Below are 20,222 nucleotides of genomic sequence, written 5' to 3'. Positions count from 1 at the left end.
GTTTCTACTCCCAAAGACACGCGTTTTATTAGAATCTCGTTAATGCACACTCAATTCAATGCTTTGACTCTGTGTTTTCTTAAAACCTTCATTTGTTATTCCTTTGCATTTCGTCTCTACAAACCTCTTCCATCATATCGTGATGTTAACACGTTTTTTCTTCGATCTTAACTCTTGTCAAAAACTTAGTTGATCTTTATGTACCCAACACTTATAGTAGAGGACTGCTAATTAGCAAAATACTGAAAACATTGATCAGGAGCAGTCACCTCTATGTGTAAAATATTACATAATCGCGTCATTTTAAGATATAATGTATTCGACCAACTAAATTAATCTACAGACCGCAAAATCAACAAAACTGACAAAGTCACCTCCGTAAACAAGCCTCACTCGCAGTAGTGTTTTTCATAAGATTGTCAAATGCAAAGGCTTTGAAGTACTTCTCCGATGTTATTGTTTTTTTCTTCGTCAATTGGTAATCATCTTCACTGACCTGAAAAGTGTGGTCGCTATTCAGTCTTGGATTTTACAAAAAGTACAAGTTTAGATAACATTCAGATATTACTTTACCACAAATATACAGTTATTAATAATTAAGCGACACAGTCTGTTGAGGTTAAAATCATCCAGAGCGCAGAAGTTCCAACAAATCGATCCAATTTTACGCTTCAGTTCTTGGTTGGGCATAATTTTCAACTGCGTGATAATGCATTTGGATGTTCTTCAATGGATGTCTTCATTTGTTGATACATATGAGCTATTTGCGAGTTTGCTAGAGGTCTCCAATCTTCACAAGGACGTCTTTTCTCAATGTGCCAGTCTTTCACCAAAGTCCATTGTTCCGGCAACTGCTGGTTCACTTTTATGAGTGAGTTTACGTTTATGTTGGTTGGAGAGGGAGAACTGCTTTGAGACATGATGCACAAAGGAACAAATTTTTTTTTCCTTCGAAGTGCCTCCTACCTCACGAAAGCGCTTACCTTGAATATATCACTCTTGACAGTTCTACGTTGTCACGGCAACATACAGAGCGGAGACTGGAACATAGTAGCGTGTTTTTTCAGAAGCCTTTGTTCCTACAGCGTCTCTGATTGGCTCAAGAGATTTTTACCGGCTGGAAACGGCAAACAGTTAATGACAAATTTCGCTGTGGCGACAAAATAATATTTACTTTCCTGCTGGGGAGCGTATTATCGCGTCTTAGCCAAGGGTCATTCTTCCAAATTCTGTGAAGTTAGGTCAGAAATAATAGAAACATGGAGAAAAATGCTCGTTTCCACAACACTTGGACCTGTTAGTACCGAAGCAAGCAGATGAAAGGTTTGTAAGCATCTTTCGTGACTTTAGCATCTCTTCCCCTGGTTTTGAATTGTCTTAATTATCCTCTGAGCGTATGTTCTATGCTATTTTCCCTAATGTATATGTTGCTATTCGTATTTCACTGTCAAAAACCCTCTTCTTAGTTATGAACTGTTTCAAACCTAAATAGTTAATTAAGTTCGAATCATGATCGTGGTCTTTCAACACAACATGCAGGCATTAACGACATACATTGTATTGTGTCCCTGAGAGAATTGGTTTATTAAATGGATGGTTATTCCCTAGCTTTAATTAAAAAAGTTCTCTTGATAGGTAATTGCCCAAATGTGTTCTTAGACTAATCTCAAGAAAGGAAATTAAATTTTATTTCGTGTTGCAGACGCTTCATGTAGTTCCGTATGACATGACCAACTGATACGATTAACTTTCAATTTTTTTTAACTTGGACATTTTAGGACATAAAATAGGCAATGAATTCTTTCACTACTGTTCATGGTGTCGTTGCCCCAATCAAATCATTAAAATTTTTCATTATTTTTTTTCTCACTGCGGCAACAATGTTAAGAATGCCCTTTGTATACAATTATTGTTTATTTTCTTTGAGTGAGAATTTTTAATAATGCTAGTTGAAGAGCAGATTAGCATTTAAACAAATTTTGCTGCTTTTAGTCATTGTTGAGTCAAACAGTAGATGATGATTGGAAAATGTAAAACATTTAAGAAGAAAAATGGAAAAGTGAGGCGCAGATTATATTTGTTAAATATAATTTTTTTGACAAACTAGTCAGAACTAATCTTGAGTGATCTTCCCATTTGTGTCAGTAAATAGCTAAAAAAAAACCCAGCCATTTGTCACTGAATAGTGTGACTGGAGATATTTCATTTTCATAAAAGTATTTTAATTTTATTCTTTTGTGAGATATAAGAAAATAAATTTAACATTTTCAGTGATTTAACCCCCAACAGAAATATCAGAGAGAGCATTAGTTTCTAACTGATTGGACTATATTCTTTAAAAATCTTGTGGAAGCTATTTGCAGAGTTTTTTTGCAAAATTTGGGATTTCTCATTTTTTATGCACCCTAATTTTTTAAAAAAGATGAGGTTTGGTTTCAATGAAGTTCATGTAATGTTATGTCTGTTTGGTGGTCTGTCTGTGCTTTTTGAACTATTTCATGGATGATACAATTAATTTACAGATATTCTCTAATTAATAAGTATGATATTTGTCTGATAAACTTTTGTTTTGTTTAAATTTGTGTTTAGGTGCTTGTAAAAAGTTTGCTGATATGAGTTAAGCTGAGGTCTGACACTGAGCACCTAAATTGACAACAGACTGAGAGTATCTCACAAAATCTCACCACTACAATGAAAGTTTTCTTAATTCATGCAAGTAACTTATTAGTTTGTCAGTGGTATTTGGTGGCCAATCTGATTTAAAAGATCTTTGACTCAATTTCCAGTATTGTGATCTTATGATGGCTCATGATCAACATTTATTATGGACAACGAAAGGAACAAAGGCTTCTAAAGATAATATGGATCCTAACTCACTGCACATTTTCTTCAACTCTGCAAATACTGGCAGGCCTGGACAGGGAAGACCTATTCAGCGAGTCAAAAGTGCAGCTCCTAGAATTGGTGGAAGACATCCTGGCGGTAAAGAGTATAACAAAGTTAATGCAAGTCCCTTGGGAAGTCATTCTTCATTTTTTCTCAATCCATCACCGACTCCTGCAACCTCACGCCCCTTGTCATCAAGAAGTGGAAGAAGTTCTTACAGCTCAGTGCAAAAGAATAAACAAGAACCAAGTGCATCTCCTACATCGTTATACCTTCAGCTTCATAAAGCAAGATGCAAATCAGCTCCCCCAAGACCTGCTGACTATTATCTTCCCCAGAAATCCAAATCTTGGCAATCACGTGGTGGTTCTACCTCCTCCTTATCTCGAAGTGCCCCAAAACGTGCATGGCAGAACAGGACAAGTTCTGCAAAGAGTCAGCATTCTCTCATGTCCCGAGAAGAAGTAGAAAAACGGCACAAAGAGCGCTGTAAATCAGCTCCTCTTCCTTATGATTTTAGCTCTATTGAAGTTGTAAACTGTGTTCCCAAGCATGGTTCTGATATTCAAAGATTAAAAGCTTTTACTCGTCCTTTAACCTGTATGCCAGATGTTATTCAGAATGTTCTTTCACACAATGGTTTAAGACATTGCTGTTCTGCTTATCAGCCCAGGCCTAAATCATCTCCTTCGGTAGGTGGTAACGTCATTGTTATCACGGTCAAGGTGGTTTTTGTATTACTTAAGATAGAAGAAAATGAATTGTCCGTGAGTTCAAACCCAAAGTAGAGAAAATTGTTCAAAACTTCTCTAAACATATGAATTCTACATAGCATTAATAATAAGTTAATTATATTAAATTGCTGCAGTTAAAAATTTTGTTTTATCTGCTCTATTAGATGTGTGAATGGTACATGTACACGATCCTTTCAACAAAGGAAGAACTGGTAGTATTTAGCTACAACATCACCAATACAAAGTGATTGAATCCTATCTGGAATACTTTGATTTTGATTATAGGACCCAAATGTGGTGTTGTTGGTTAAGAATCATATGTATCACAAGGATGATATAAACAGTCCAATTCGACTTTGATATGTTTGGTCACTGATTACTGATCTTTTGGCCTTTTACAGAGACAGCAGTTTTGGCCTGTTGCAAGACCCACTGTGGTAAGTTAATACATAATATGCATTTACAATTTTATGTACTTATCAACTGATTGATAGGGCCAGACAGGAAAATATTTGTCCTTGAGGTATAATGATGTACTGACAGAACACATCATGATACATGGTCATGCATTATAACCAAGAGCTAATATTTTCTTGTCAAGCTCAATCAAACTCAGTCAATAAGGATTTTAATTATCATATGACTACAGACTACAATGAGTTGTCATATGATACAATTAGTTGAAATAGGACATGATGGACTGGCACACCCATTTCATGCAATCATGAAAAAGACTTAACCTACAATATTAATTTTTCCTTTGTTTTTTTGAGTCAGAACAAGAAACTCACAATCCATTGAAAAACATGACTTCCCCCCCCCCCCACCCCCTCTTTTCTATTTTCCTTCAAGTTTTTGCAACAAAGCTGTGTGAGTGTAGGGCAGAACAGCTTTTTGCAGACCGGCTCACATCAGCCCCTTCAGCCCTACTCATGTCAGCTTTCACAAGTGGACTATGATTTTCTATAAGATTGGGCCTGCAGGGCTGTATGGGCCATACGATAAATTAAATATTTTTTTAGTTTCTGTGGTATTCACAATGGTACTGTAACAATTAGTTTTACGTAGAGTATGAAAGGTAATTACCCCTCCATATACTTCAAGTACTTCTTAATTTATCAAGTCCAACTTTACATCTTAAAAGTTCATAAATTACCTATACACAGGTGTTCATGAAAAAAATATATTGAAAATGGTCTTTTCAAATTTTTTTTTTATTTTGAATGGTATTTAAAATAAAAAAAAATTATTTTGAATGATATTTTTAGCATTGAATAGTCAAGAGCATTTTAAAAGTACTGTACATCTAGAAACAAAATTGTACAATTTCATGTATCTCTTACTAGACAAAATGTGACAAAAAAACTGTAAAAGTTTGATGATTTTAGGTTATGATCTGGTTTGTTTCAGCAAATGAAGTAGCTTTGACTGTTTTTTTTTATGTAGATTAATTATACTTTATTAATGACCACATTTGTTGTGTTTGAATTTACCAGTTCCAAAGGGGAGATGTTCCAAAATATCTTCACTTTGTGAAACCAGCAGGATTTTGGGTACGTGGAGAAGGGGGTCATCTTAAAACTGGTCCTGATGATGATCTCTCTTTACTAAATGACAATCAAGATGTGTTGGCGAGAGCTGATTTCCCTTTAAATTATGAGGATGACTTGGATGAAACAGTGCTGTTTGAAGAACAGTTTATTGTACCTGCATCACCCTCCGAGGCATCATCAGAGAGGGAGTACTCATTAGAACCAAGAGGTATGGATTAACTCTTTAGCCCCAAAGAGTGGCTAGTTTCTAATTTCTCCTTAAAATCAAAATGTTAACGTATTGAGAATAAAGGGGATGATGGCCAAATAAAGAAACTCTGTATTGTTGAAATTTTCTCCTTGTGAAGAATATCCATAGCGGATATGAGTAGTGATGGAGGTGCCAGCTTTCCGCTAGAAGAGCTTGCCTAATGCTTGAAATGTCAGCTTTAGAAACTTTTTACAGTTATGGCAATTCACGTTATAAACTCAGTTGATAAAAACAAATTATTTTGTAATCCCTTCTGACGCAGCACCACAGTTTCTTTAGAACCACCAGTATGATTTGGGTTCATTTCTTGGGGTCAACATTGTCTTAGCTAGAAGTCTTTGCTGGACAGGAATAGTGTATTGATATTGCTTGGAAGAAAGTGATGTAGATGTGTAGGGTTTTTGATGTGAAAAAATTGTTGCACACTGACCTGAGTATATTGGTAGCAACATAATTAGCTTGAACTAATATATATTTGGAAGTTTCAGCCGGTTTGAAGTACTGAATTATCTCTGATTTTGAAATCACTTTACTTGAAAATTGTATCTTTTTGCGAATTTTTCTGGTCTATCTCTAGATGAAGAGTTACAAACAGAACAAGATTTAGATGCCACCCACTGTGAAGGTCTTGCTGAAAAATATTTGGGTGATGATGACAAAAATTGGCCTGATAATCAAGTGACTCTTGAGCCACCACTAGAAAAACCTCCAGCTGATATCAAGACTTCAGATGCAGATCCTGTGGAACCTGTTCTTGAAATCATCATAACTAAGTTAGGACCTGATAAAAATTCATCTCCTGAAATCAACAAAGAAGAGCAAAAAGAAGCTGGCACAAAGGAGGAAAGTGATTCTGATATACAAATTGATGTTCCAGAGATTCCACAGTGGGCAACTGAAGAAACTTTGAGTCCAACTGAAGATGTTAGGTTTGATGATGTAAAGGAAGAGGTTGTAATGCCAGAGCCTGTGGAGGAACCTGCTCAGATTGAAAAAGAACTAGAGAAAGAGGTGGATAATGAGCCTGTGGCTCAAAAGCTCAATGACGTTCCTCAGAAGACAGAGGTGGAGAGGCCCAAACCACAAACACATCAAGTCAAGTTCTCAGATTCTCTGATTCTTACGAGTTTCAAGTCACCGCCATCTAAAGAAGAAGGGAAGGAGCAGGTGATCAAACCTATTCTAAAACCTACTGTGAGTAAGGCAGAGTCCCCAACACTTAAACGCGAGGAACCCAAAGTAGCATCAGCCACACAGAAGAGAACAACATCATTGCTTGAGCGCAAGGTGGTGGAAAAACCACCACTTCTGAAACCACCTCCTGTAGCACCAGTTCAACCTGTAGAGGAAATAAAAACAGAAGAGAAGAATGAGGAGAAGAGGCCAGAGGAAGAAGAGAAGGTGGCAGAAGAAAGAGAAGAGGTGGCACCCAAACTTGAGCCTGAAGTGTAAGTTAGAATAATTAATTTATTTACTTCATTGGTATTCACCTAACTTAACATTTGGCCATCTTTTGAAGAGAAGTCTAATAAAAGGAGATATATTTCAAGACATTGTCTTGAAATTTCTCTAAAGGTGATTGTAAATTTTAAACCATGAAAAATCAGTGTAAAATAGAGTGAGGATTAGAAGCTTCCTTTTGCTATGTTTGACTCACTGTGTCAGGTTTGCATGAAAACTACTAACAATGATACACACCTTATAATCATCAGTGATTGTCTTGAAAATTAAAGATATTATAACTTTTCTCTTTCAGTTTACCCAAACCTGAGTATATAAGAGCACCTGGAGCCTACAGGATGTATGATCCAAAGGTTTGTTTCATTGAGTTTTGGACTACAATAACTATATAGATTGTATGGCTGCTGAAAGCTCATCTACGCTGTACTGCTTCAGTGTAGTTTGCACTAATCGTTATGTTAACACATTTCAGACCATGGTAATCTGGTAATTTTTGTGTAGCTTATTCCAGTCTGCACTATTTCATACAAATATGTTTTAATAGTCATGCTGATTCTTGACTAGTATCTTGTCATGTGCCTTCTCTTGTTAGTTTTGTCCCTTCTAATTAGGAACATTAACCTTGGATTCTTATCCTTGTCTATGCTTACTATTAATATTGTTTCAATTAGCAGAGTCCGCAGCAGGGAACCCAAAATTTTCAGAAAATCATTTAGGCAGCCTGACTGTAATAAATAAATGTAGAACCTCAGACTTTCGTGACCATGGAGGTTTTGCAATGATTAAGATATGGGAGAAGCTTTGACATAGACAAAAAGCTCTAAATTTGACAGTTGTGGCTAATTAAAAATTCTATAATTATCACTCATCATATGACAATACATTGTTGTTTAATTATTGTGGAAAAAAAATTGATATAGGGTATGTTTTACAACAGTGTTGTAGTTTTCTTTCTTGTGGAAGTTTTTACAAATTAAATACACTTTCATTGATTTATTTGGAGATTAATGTCAGTAGCAGTTTTGTTGGTTTTATAATGCTTTAAACTATAATTATACTATAAGTGAAGTATTTTAGACATTCTCCCCTCATTATCACAAACTTGCTAATTAATGGATATACTTAGAGACATGTTTATGGACATCCTTACATGTCAAAATATTTTGGTTTTTACATCAATGCAGCATGGAACTGATGAACAAATAGAACTGAAGGATCCAAATTGAATAATGATATAAAATTCAGCATTAAACGTCTGTTTTGGGACTCTGTTCAGTGTACTTTATGTTTTGAAGTTCTTCTTTCCAATAAATTGATAAATTATTTATAATAAGTTAATTATATTCACTCTGGTGGCATCATTCATTTTTCGAAATAATTACTTCTCATCTTCCCATTCTAAATTAGTTTCTATATAAGATTGGAATGACTTTGTTTAAAAAAGAACTAAATTAAATACAGTCTTTTTCTTAGTAAAAACAGAATTGAAGAGAAAAGTAATATATATTTCCTTGTATTAAACAATATCTAGTTCATGTTCTTGAACTTTGAAATGTATACTCCCCCCACTCAGCAAATATAATAATGAGTATTTTCCATCTTGAAATTATCTTACCACCTGTCCAAACTACCTTAAATATAATATTGTCACCAATTAATTATAAGTATTGCTTCCAGTTACTAGGTTTTTTAGAATCTGCAAGGCAATATTTATTCCAATATTCATACATGTGCTATCTTATTTGTAGTCGCAGGTCAGTTTGGAGGTAAATGTATATCTAACAGTTATAAACATAAATTCAAATTCTTTTTGTAAGTTTTCAATAACTCCAACTTTAAAGTCAGACATACAAATCAAGTGAGGCCAGGTATGCTACAAAAGCATACCTACGAAAGCAAATGTAGCATACCTGGCCTTACTTGATTTACTTGTCTGACTTAATAACACTGTGCTACTCAAGGACAACATCAAACGCTTGATAACTCTAATTTTATTTTGTGTTTTAATGCAGTTGACAAAACATACTTGAATCTATTATAAACAGGAGTTTGAGCTTAGAGCTTTGATAGAAACAGTTTGCATTTTGTAAAAGTATTTGGGACATTACTTGATTTAAAACACTGAATACAATTCAATTACAAGATAGGCAATTTGTGCGAAAAAAGGTTTTCTTTTGCCGAATAATGTGTGTACTCCTGAGGCTGTTTTAGAATCTTTGTGAGTTATTAATTACCCTTTGCATTTAAATTATAATAGAATGTTGAGATATACCTATCTGGTAGTCAATTTCTTTGCATAGTTTGCTTTCTTGTCCTTGTTAACATTGAATATAATCACACTCTGTTACTTTAGTTAAGGTGTAGTTTTTTGAGGTTAGAACATTGTCTGTTTACCCAAACTGCCCTACTTGCTCCTTCTTTGTAAGTTAGCTAGTTAGTGCCCTTTGTGCTTGTATGCACATAAGGCCTCTGCCATAGAATGCCATTGATTTCTGTTGGTTGCCTGTTGGTCAAGCTGCCCACATGTCCAAGCTCTGTCCTTCATTTCCTTGGGCCATGGGGAGTCCATCAGAGTGAGTCTGGGCAAGGCTGATGATGGCATTTGGAGCACATGGCCAATTCATCTCCATCTTCTTTTCTGGACCCTTTAGATTATGGGTTCTGTATTTAATAATGTTAAGTAATTTTCCAAGACCCAGGCTTTGAAAGAGTGAACAAAGCTATCCAATGCAAAAATGGGTATCCAGTGGATAGGAGTTAACTACACAAACTAATTTAAGTTATTTCCACAGGACCTCCTTGAATATCGGTTGGAACAAAAAAGAGAGTCAAGACCTCTAAAGAAATCTTTAACCAACTCATTAATGCCACGGTTTGTGCCTTCTGCTGAGAGCACTGAAGTTATGACATCTATAATGGATGAACATAAGGTAAGTTGATTGTTTTGAGGTCTATTTATGTAACTCAGATGTGATTTAGCTTTATGCAGTAATGTGAGATTTATTTCATTTTAAGTTTTAGACTTTTTGACACTCAAGTATTTCAGTTAACTTGATTTTACCACTCTATTGACCAGGGAAGGAACTATTTTCATGTACATGTACAGAGTATGTACTAGATGAAAGTGTCACCAAAGGTTATTTTTTTAAATTAAACTTGTAATATAGTTTTAAGTTGGTTGGATATAGGGGTATTTAGGGGTGATATTTTTCAAGAACAGCAAGAACAGCAAGAACAGCAAGTTCTCAGAGGTAACCCTGGTGTGATTGGTAGATATGCTGCCTGGCATACTGCGCAGGTTAATAACATTCCACAATGCAAGAAGCTGCCCATTTTAGGTGTTACATTTCAGGAGAATTGTAAATATAGTGAACACATACATGCTAAGTTGATTAAGCCAAATAAGTGTCAGTTTGTATTAAGACCTTTACAGAAGAAAGGTTTCAGTCAAGGTGAAGTAGACTACCTATTTAGTGCCTTAGTTTTACCAAATTTCACTTATGGTCTGCCTGTTTATGGTGCTATAGACTCAGATCTCATGGTCATACACAACTTTATGGACAGATGCATTAAAAGGAAATACACATCTAAGAGAATGGACATTCAATGTGGTTTTAAGTTGGTCTGATATAGGGGTAGTTAGGGGTGATATTTTCAAGAACAGCAAAAATCTCAGAGGTACTCCTGGTGTGATTGGTAGATATGCTGCCTGGCATACTGTGCAAGTTAATGATACTCCACAATGCATGAAGCTGCCCATTTTAGGTGTTACATTTTAGGAGAATTGTAAGTATAGAGAACACGTACGTGCTAAGTTGATTAAGCCAAATAAGTGTCTGTTTGTATTAAGACCTTTACAGAAGGAAGGTTTCAGTCAAGGTGAAGTAGACCACCTATTTAGTGCCTTAGTTTTACCACATTTCACTTATGGTCTGCCTGTTTATGGTGCTATAGACTCAGATCTCATGGTCATACAAAACTTTATGGACAGATGCTTTAAAAAGGAAATACACATCTAAGAGAATGGACATTCGAGAACTTTAGAAAAGGCAGATAGGAAGATTTTCAGGGTATGTTCAGTAGATTCCTATTGCCTGCTTGGTAACATCATTCTGAAGAAGAAGCAAAGTACCAACTCAGAAACAAAAGTGCTCATTGCCCAGATATAAAGACTGAAAGATTTAAGAATGTTTTTGTAAATAGGCTTATCTTCAAATATAATCTTTAATCTTTCTATTATTTTATATAGTATGTCTTATGTATATATATACAGTATGTCTTCTGTATTTTTAGATTCCTATTACTGCTGATGTAACTTAAGATATGTCTTTTTATCTTAGGAGGAATAAAGATTGATTGATTGGTTGATTGATACTCAACACAGTCATTATGATAGCCATTCTCTATATCAGAATTACTTTTCTCATTTTTCTGCAGCAAAGGAAAGAAGGAATGAAACCCTGGCTTCAGGGAAGACTAGCACTTTCTAAGCAAACAAGTAGATTTGAGCTTCCTATGGATGTTAAATTACTTGAAGGTAATTTGTATAGTCATCATGATATTTTTCTGTGAGTGTCTTTAACCCTGAGCAGTGTGACTTATCAATCTTGCCATGATGAATTTTAATTTTGATTTCCTCAGAAATGACACCAATGGAGTATTTGACAAAGTACTGTATCATAAGGTTAGTTGCCTATTCATCTCAAGTGAACCTTGTCTCTTCATCATCAAACTTTGGAATAATGTTCCGCTGCCATGCAATTCTCAAGAAGTGATGAAATGAATGATGTTTTGACCTGAAGTTAATTTCAAAGGAAAGAATGATCCTCTCAGTTGAATTGCATTCAAACAAATTGCAAAAAAAAAAGAAAAAAAAAAAGGCCTGAAAAAATTTGGGCCTCATCTGGAGCCTGATGCTTCAAAGTTTCCAAGTGGGCAACTGATAACTGGGACTGGCATACAACTGAACCTTGTCAAATCCTAAATTTATCAGCTGAGAATTCTCTTTTGAAACTTGTTTAATTCAAGTTTAGTGTGAATATCATTCTTTCATTTGTAATCATGCGCACATCAAAGTATAATTTAGTGCATTCACTTGCAATCACATTTCTTTAAATGGAACAGAGAGCTCATTAAAAGCATGTGGCTCGGTAGCTCATTTGTTAGAGCAACAAACTAGTTAATAAGAGGCATTGGTGCAAACCTGGGTGAAGCCTGAAGTTTTCAAACTTATCTTCTGCAGTTTCTTTTATCACAGTGAACCTGTGAGGATAAATCTTCCATTTAGTCATTTAGTTCCACAATTTAATCATCTGACTACAGAGCACATTTCTTCAGATTGAATTAATTCAGTATGTTACTTTCTAGCACAAGAAGGAAAGCACTTTACAAACATATATTTCAGAAAGTGGATAAAGATAGAGATAATCAAATAACTTTTAAGGTAGGTAATTCAACTAAAAGTATTTTGATCTATCCATATCCTAGTTTTAAAATTTGTGTCAAAATTCAATAAGCTTCTTTTAATTTGATTAAAAGGAGATGGACAAGGGCTTAAGGGAGATACATGTGGACTCTATATCAACAGAACAGGTCAAGAAACTAATAGAGGTATGTCTGATGTCATTGTGCCTCCATTTTTTCCAAGAAGATTCTGTTAGTACTTAATATCTATTCACCAAAGTAAAGGTGGCCAGTGGTACATGTTAATAATATAGCTCAAAAAGATAATTTTAGTTAATTTTATACCTGCAATGATTACAATATTTTTGGGTGCAAATCCTGCATGTGTTGCTTGGAGGTGAATGGCAAAGGATATTTGGAGTTTGAGTTGCCAATCACAGCACACCTTTAACGCTATTCAGCTGTTTTACAATGATGTTGTTATACCTTGATACCTTGATATGCATCATTGACTGAGCAGGAAGTAATTATTATCATAATAACTGATGAAAAAAATAGTTATTGTTTTCAGCTCAAGTTATAAGTTAGATAATATTTTTTCTCAATTACAGATGGTTGAAGGAAATGAGAAGTCTACTTTCAGTCTTGCACAGTTTTCAGCAATTGCTGCATTTTCTGAAAGGTTCCTCTTCTCAGAAACACAGTAAGTACATAGTGAAGTGGTTAGCTTGCTTGGATCTTAAACATTTCGGTATAACTGTATCCTGTGCCATGGTTGTGTTTGGTGTTGTGCAAACAGCACTGCACTGTCACAAGTCTATTGATATATAAGAAACAAACAGTGATTCCAACTAAATTTTGTTTTTGCCAGTCATTGCTTTGGACTAAAACAAGTAAAACATGATAAGAAATTAAAATGGGATTCAGTGTTAATTTTGAGTAATGAGATTGTTCAGTTCTACGTTTTTGATGGGCTCTGATTCACGTAACCCCAGTTATATTGAGAACAATATTCTAAAGTTCCTTCAACTGCTGATCCATGCTATATATATATATGATGAGTAGCACAGTCACGCCGCCATTTTGGACTCAAGTGCCTTTGCTAACGAATATCTTCGGGAAGGTTTAACCTCTAAATCTCACACTTTCCACAATATAAGCTTAGTTATCCTACTTCATTTTGGTGTAAAGAAAACAAGGTTTGCGACAAAGTGAAAATTGTAAAAAATAAATATTTCCTGAAAATGCGTGAATTTCTGGGTGTAACGCGTAACATGAAATGTATCAGACAGAAGAAAAAAAATGAAATATCTCAATATAGAACGCACATGGGGCCACTATTTTTTGGCCGTTAGTAGTTTATGATAAAAGCAACAGGCAGTATGATTTGCAACAGGAATGGTTTATTCTAACGCAAGTTATAAACGTCTGTTTTTATCACTGAACAATGTAACGCTCGCAACTATTAAAACAACCATAGTGTGCAAAACTAGCAATAATGATAATTTCGACTGTGTAAGCAACAAACTAATAACAAAAATGTAATGGGCATACATCATAATATTTACAAACCAACGCTGAAGTTGAATCGTCAAGTAGAATGTTTTCCAGATCAAAATAAAACGCGCAGAAACACATTTCGTAACGACCATATTGAGCTTAATTCCATCACATATCCACCAGTAGATCCGTTGTCAGACGCGATTCTTGTTAAGTTGAGTAAACAAGCTCACCTCTCCTGGAATGGGCTTGTATTAAGCTAAATTTACAGAACGTTTCAACCCATTTCGTTAGATCTAACGCTAGAAATTTACGTTTGGTCGACGCAGAAACAATTTCCGCCATTGTTTCCGTGTTCATGAACCGTAACGAAGGAAAGTGAAAAACTAGCAATAATGATAATTTCGACTGTGTAAGCAACAAACTAATAACAAAAATGTAATGGGCATACATCATAATATTTACAAACCAACGCTGAAGTTGAATCGTCAAGTAGAATGTTTTCCAGATCAAAATAAAACGAGCAGAAACACATTTCGTAACGACCATATTGAGCTTAATTCCATCACATATCCACCAGTAGATCCGTTGTCAGACGCGATTCTTGTTAAGTTGAGTAAACAAGCTCACCTCTCCTGGAATGGGCTTGTATTAAGCTAAATTTACAGAACGTTTCAACCCATTTCGTTAGATCTAACGCTAGAAATTTACGTTTGGTCGACGCGGAAACACTTTCCACCATTGCTGCCGTGTTCATGAACCATAACGAAGGAAAGTGACGAAGGAATATGGCGAAAAACACCACTAAAACTTCCACGAAATCCGCTCCTTCGCAGCTTCTCTTTGAAAGCACATGATTCGTTTACACAGACAATAACAGGAGAGTCCATACAGAATTTGCAGGGGCAGATTATTGCATAACAATGTAATGTACTGTCTGTCACATTTGCGGTGACCTACCAGTCAGAAAGAGAGGACGAAAGTCTATTTACAAACTCCCTTTAAAATAAAATGAGGAAATCATTGCTTCAATGTGAACTAATAATTACAAAACCTCTTTTTATCCATTTTTCCATTGATTTTCTTAAGATTTTATGAAAAACCAAAAATGTGCCACGCCCACAAGGGATTGTGGGTAATACCAAAATTAGTGTTATTAATGCAAAATAATAAAAATATTTACAGATATTGATTACAATGTACATTTTGATCAAAATTAAAGTCAAAAAGTGATAAAAAGTGAAAAAATAAAAAAATAGTTATTTTTGAACTATGTTACAGCAAATGGCTATGTGACTGTGCTACTCATCATATATATATTTTTTTTTTTTCATTCTAGGGTAACAGAAAAGAACAACCCATACAGCTCAAAGGAAATTATTGAAGAGGCTGACTTCTGTGGATTAAAATCCAAACTTAGTGGATTCCCTGTAAGTTTTACAACTGTTGTATTTTTTAGGCAGGATTAGGTAAATTTTCTTTTCCAAAAGAAGGCACCTAGGAAATGAAATGTTGCTAAAAGTATCATGTTTTTTTCAAATCAAAGGCACCATAAGAGTAGGTAGGGGGCTAGGGTGAGGCTTTTGTGCGATTTTGTTTTTGAGTCAGGCCCTTTGGGTTGTAAGGGTCTAAGATATTAAATTTACTTTAGTGAATCAGGTGTTTGAAGTCAAGTTTGCTTTAATTTAATGGGTTAAAAGTGTTAAAAATGTCAGGTTGTGTTCCTTGTTGATGTTCTGCCGCTTGAAAAGAAGATTGCAAAAATTAGTTCTCACCAGAAATTTCAGAAATCTTGAACAGCAAAAATTTTTCACTTTCTGTTGAAAAAAAAAATTGCCAAGAGGCAAAATGAAACTCAAAAACAAAACTCTGCCATAGAGTAATCAGGCTGTGGGAGAATTGTCTAGACTCTGGTTGATGATAGATGGATGAATAAATTTTAGCAGGAGGAAAAGAAAGAGGATTGTTAGTATACAGATTAACTCTGTTATATTTTCGTTTATTCATTTCCATGCTAACATGTGTTCATTTTTTTTCCTCACCTGATGTACTTTCTTTTTCCATCTTTTAAGGTGAACCCCACAGTGAGGAAAATTTTGGAAGTGCTCTAAGTCAATAACAATAATATATTTATTAAACTTAATTATAAATTTGAGGATATTTAATATATTGTTGCACAATATTTAAAATTTATATAAATGAAATTTGTTGTATTTTAACAATGAAGAACCTTTTATAGTAAGCTAAATTGTACACAGTGGCAATCATACAGTAGGATCTGACACTTTGGTACTGATTATTGAATTGGAGCCAATGCCATTTTGTAATGATACAGCAACTACTGCTTAAAACAGTTGGGTTCAAACTCTTTGGTGGGAAGAATCATCCTTTATCCACTTTGGAAATGCAGAATAGTTTAATTCCTTCAAAGTTGTAGCAGGAGAACTGAAATGTCCTTTAGGTTGTCACTTTTCTCTGCCAAAACAACAACTGGTGAAAGGTCTTTGTGTACAGGCTATAAATATTGTTGACCCTGGGGATAATCAGAAAGCTATGTACCCTCAGCTGAAAACAACACAGTATATTGGAAAAAATAAGTCACTAGTGTATTTTGACAGTATGAGTCATCCAGGAAAAAAAATCCTTTTTTTTTTTTTTGTAGAATAACTGCAGTCATATAAAAGCAAAAGTAAGGGGAAGCCTCATTTCAATTAAATATTAAACACTTTCCTATTCACATAAAGATCATAGAGGGAAACTCAGCTACATTATTCAGTGGTTCATGTTCCTCAATTTTTTATTAGCTTTTTTCAAGGGAGTATTTCCACAATATTAATGGTCAACTAAAGAAAAATATCCATTCATGAAGTATTCCATACACAGAATATGTAGTTTTGACACTGTTATTTTATCTTAGGAAGGAACTTTATTTTGTATAAATTTGGTTTAAAAATAAATCAGTGTATTAAAGGAAAGTATGTTCTTTGTCCCCACAACTTTTTCAGCAAATAGTAACATCTTTATTTTCTTGTAAACAGAATAAGAAAGATGGTAACTGTCTCATGGGGACTCAGAATTTAATTTGTAAGCCCTTCAGTTTTACAATCTGATACTTAACTCTTGGCAACAAAAATGTGTATTTAAATTGTGCTAAGAAACCAGAGTAAAGACTAAAGCCAATCAGAGCAATGGAAAATATCCCAAGTAGCCAATGAGAACTCATATGATTTTCGTTTAGCGTTCGATTGGTTGAGAAAGTAGACCACTTGAGGAAGAAATCAATCCAAACCTGTATTACTCTGACCTTTCAAATTGGAAATCCCCTACAGAAACTCACTCGTAATGTTGATCAGATCCTCAAGTTCATTTTCATAGACAATACACAGTTCATACTATCATTTTTCACAACTGAAGTCGAACAAAGAACACGTACTGGGTTAAACACTTCATACGGGGTGTACGTAATACACGTCGACGTCACCTGTGTATGTCTTGTTACTGAATCTTTTTAACGAATAAGTCTTCCATGCTGCTTGATAACACGTTTGTTTTTGACCTCTGGTGTAACGGTGATCTTGATTTGTTAAAGAACATGTTTGATATTGTCTCACCGTAAATTTTCCACGCTATACCGATGAACACGAAGTTGACTACTGTACAAACAATCAAAAACCAAGACAAACGAATTTGCCAATCGTCGTTTCGCCAGAGATCCCTAAAGTTCTCTCTGATTTCGCTCCATTTCACTGTTTTATTTGAGAGGAGATGTACAGAATCTAGAGAGATGTTCCAGGAAGCAAGCCACGGCTCTAAATATCGAAAATATTCCATTCTATAATCCAATCAAACTCTTCAAGCAGGCAGCCATGTTTATGTTGATAACTTGGTCCCAGATTACTCGCGGTCGTATTCTTTGATGATGGAACTTTTTATCAGGAGTCATAGAATCAGTTGTAATTTATTAGGTTATTTATTTAACATTTGATAAAACAAACAAGTGTCCAAAGAATTTGCAGATAAGAATATTTGAAAAGGGGCTAGGAAACAAAAAAGTGTCAAGTCTGAATGGGTACTGTGCCATTCACTATGTCACGCCCACTTTTAAGGGTTTGTGATTCACCAGATTCTCCCTTCTTGACTGAACCAGAACCACACGGTTATGGCAAAATACTGGGCGAAGCACTGAAATGTGGATGTGATTAAAAAAAACCCGGGAACTAACAATTGTACAAAGTTATTCGAACTGTGGCACAAAACTGTGATATCAGAATGGCTAGATGAGGGGTTTTGAATATTGAGCGAAAGACAAAGCAACACAGCAGGTACATGTCTATGATATGTCGGCGGAAGTAAAAGAATAACCATTTAAAGCTGTTTCAAACTCGCTTCAAACAAATAGGTTCACGGGGTCAGCGATGACCGGAAACTATTGTCAGGCGACATTGGAATGTGATTGGTTAATCCGTTAGCGGTAATATTAGAATTCAAACGTCAGCTAAACTCTCATATTGATTTCTCTAAAATGTGCCTCTACATGTAGCCATTTAAGGAAGGAAAGATTTGCTGACAGCCACAACAAAGTCGGCAAGAAATTCAAATATATCTCGCCATTTGTGGTGATAAATTTTGCGGTCAGAGATCTCCGGTATCAGGTTAAGTGGTCACAAGCCCTTACGTGCGCCAGCAAACTTTTTGGGGTGTGAATAGAGCCGTCAAACTTTACTTCAACCGGTGGTGAAGTTGTTTCGAAGCTTTTTTCTGACCTTTCAGTTCTTGAATGCAAAAGTGTGAACGAAAAACACTAGTTTACCGCCTCAATTAAACTTTATTCTCCCGTGAGTTTTGGTCTATCACAAGGAGGAATCATTTTTCTACTCAGACAATCTTGCATTCCTAAGTTTTAGCCGTGAGTTTAGTCATGGAGAGCGATCTGCAAGCCAGGGATCGCATTGGAGTTCAAGATTTCGTTCTTCTTGAGGACTTTAAAAGCGAAGACGCCTTCTTAGATAACTTGAGGAAGCGCTACAACTCTGGCTTGATTTATGTGAGTATAGAAAGACGTGAAAATTTGCTTAATTATACGAAAGTATGATTTGATTCGCGAGGTGCTCATTTGCAGCGCGCTAGCCATTCAACCCTTCATTCCAGAACTGAACTTGATAGCTCAACACGAATTTTTTTTGTCTTTAAGTGCCATTATAATCTGTATTTGGAACCCTATTTTAGTTTCAGTACCCAAAGTGTTGCTCTAACTGTAAATACTTCCCGTTACTCAGCTGTTTTCGCTAACTTTACAATTGACAAAGCTTGTTAATATTTTCTTCCACGATAAATCAGCAGAAACTGATTACCTGAACACATAGCGATAGTTTTTGTGAATTATTGCTTTGTGTCAGTGTTATAATTAGATGCATTTTATTTTCTTCAACAGACCTACATCGGAACAGTGGTTGTTTCCGTAAACCCCTACAAGACTCTTCCAATTTACAATCAAGAAGCTATCGAAAAGTACCGAGGGGAAAATCTTTACGAACTCCCACCCCACGTGTAAGTTAACTGCAGGGCTCATTTATGTCATTTACACCTTATTATACAGAAATCAGATTATCATTTATGACGAGTATTTTGGCTTGACATTAATGGGTTATTCATCGAATCGCTGAAGCAATTTCATCGAGCGATCGCACAATGGTTTTAATCGCATCGTAAATTAAACCTAATTTTTTTAAAATTTAAAATGCATGTAATATTAAAGGAGTAAAACATACTGAAATTTATAAAATGAAATTTTAAAGCTCAAAACTTTGTACTTTCTCTTAGCAAGTAGCTCATAGCTATTGAATTACCTTATAACAATATTTGTTTTGATAGATATTAATATTGTCCAAAGTATATGCATTTGAATTTAACAGGTGAAGAATTTGAAATATTTTTACTTTGTTTAAAAATTAATGACAGTCACCTTTGCACTGTGATAAAATTTGCTTTTTTTAACAGTTAATTATGGTATCTGAAGACTTAAATCTTTTTTTAGTCGGTTCATTTTCCTCATTTATTAGCTCTTTACAATTTGAATGATACCATTTAAACACTGATAATCCCAACCCCTATTTAAACCTTAAAGTTTTATTAGCTCCTGCATTCTGACATGCCTAATTCTCCCTATTCTGCTTGATCAAAAACTGATAAATGGTATTTTATTATTGGTCATTTTAGGTAGGTAGATTCATATTACTATTATAAATATGCTTCTACTTTTATTAAATGTTGTAGGTTTTCAATCAAAACAATGAATTGATGTGCAAGATTCATAAAATGTTGATTACAACTCAGATAAAAAATAATGAGTTGCAATCTGGCCTTTGATGGGTGACCAGTGAGTAATTTCTTCTTACAGTGTGATACATTATCATCCAGAAAGGTGATGAGAAGAGA

General features: G+C 35.0%; 2 protein-coding genes across 2 annotated transcripts in view; both read left to right on the top strand.

Annotated features, from left to right (window-relative positions):
* The first annotated feature begins 1,113 nt into the window (after positions 1-1,113).
* On the top strand, positions 1,114-16,773 carry LOC131792841 (FK506-binding protein 5-like). Its single transcript, XM_059110249.2, has 14 exons — positions 1,114-1,323; positions 2,590-3,578; positions 4,022-4,057; positions 5,117-5,381; positions 6,001-6,871; positions 7,180-7,237; positions 9,677-9,814; positions 11,322-11,421; positions 11,526-11,568; positions 12,252-12,327; positions 12,423-12,494; positions 12,899-12,990; positions 15,127-15,217; positions 15,860-16,773. The coding sequence occupies exons 2-14, from the start codon at positions 2,799-2,801 to the stop codon at positions 15,896-15,898; spliced, it is 2,661 nt and encodes an 886-aa protein (XP_058966232.2). The 5' UTR covers positions 1,114-1,323; positions 2,590-2,798; the 3' UTR covers positions 15,899-16,773.
* Positions 16,774-18,317: 1,544 nt separating this feature from the next.
* LOC131792821 (unconventional myosin-Ic) overlaps positions 18,318-20,222 on the top strand; it is a 33,668-nt gene continuing 31,763 nt past the window's right edge. The window contains 2 exon segments of the mRNA XM_066162877.1: positions 18,318-18,831; positions 19,219-19,334. Of these exon segments, the coding sequence (XP_066018974.1) occupies positions 18,706-18,831; positions 19,219-19,334 (242 nt within the window). The 5' untranslated portion in view covers positions 18,318-18,705.

This window comes from Pocillopora verrucosa, chromosome 2, assembly GCF_036669915.1.
Source record: "Pocillopora verrucosa isolate sample1 chromosome 2, ASM3666991v2, whole genome shotgun sequence".
Lineage (NCBI taxonomy): Eukaryota > Metazoa > Cnidaria > Anthozoa > Scleractinia > Pocilloporidae > Pocillopora > Pocillopora verrucosa.
This window is presented reverse-complemented; position numbering and strand designations above follow the sequence as displayed.

Bases quoted from the DNA above. Each gene is read 5' to 3' on its own strand.
- LOC131792841 (XM_059110249.2), top strand. From the start codon at position 2,799: ATGATGGCTCATGATCAACATTTATTATGGACAACGAAAGGAACAAAG. The intron at 5,382-6,000 runs GTATGGATTAAC...GTCTATCTCTAG, and splicing joins GTACTCATTAGAACCAAGAG to ATGAAGAGTTACAAACAGAA. The intron at 6,872-7,179 runs GTAAGTTAGAAT...TTTCTCTTTCAG, and splicing joins CCCAAACTTGAGCCTGAAGT to TTTACCCAAACCTGAGTATA.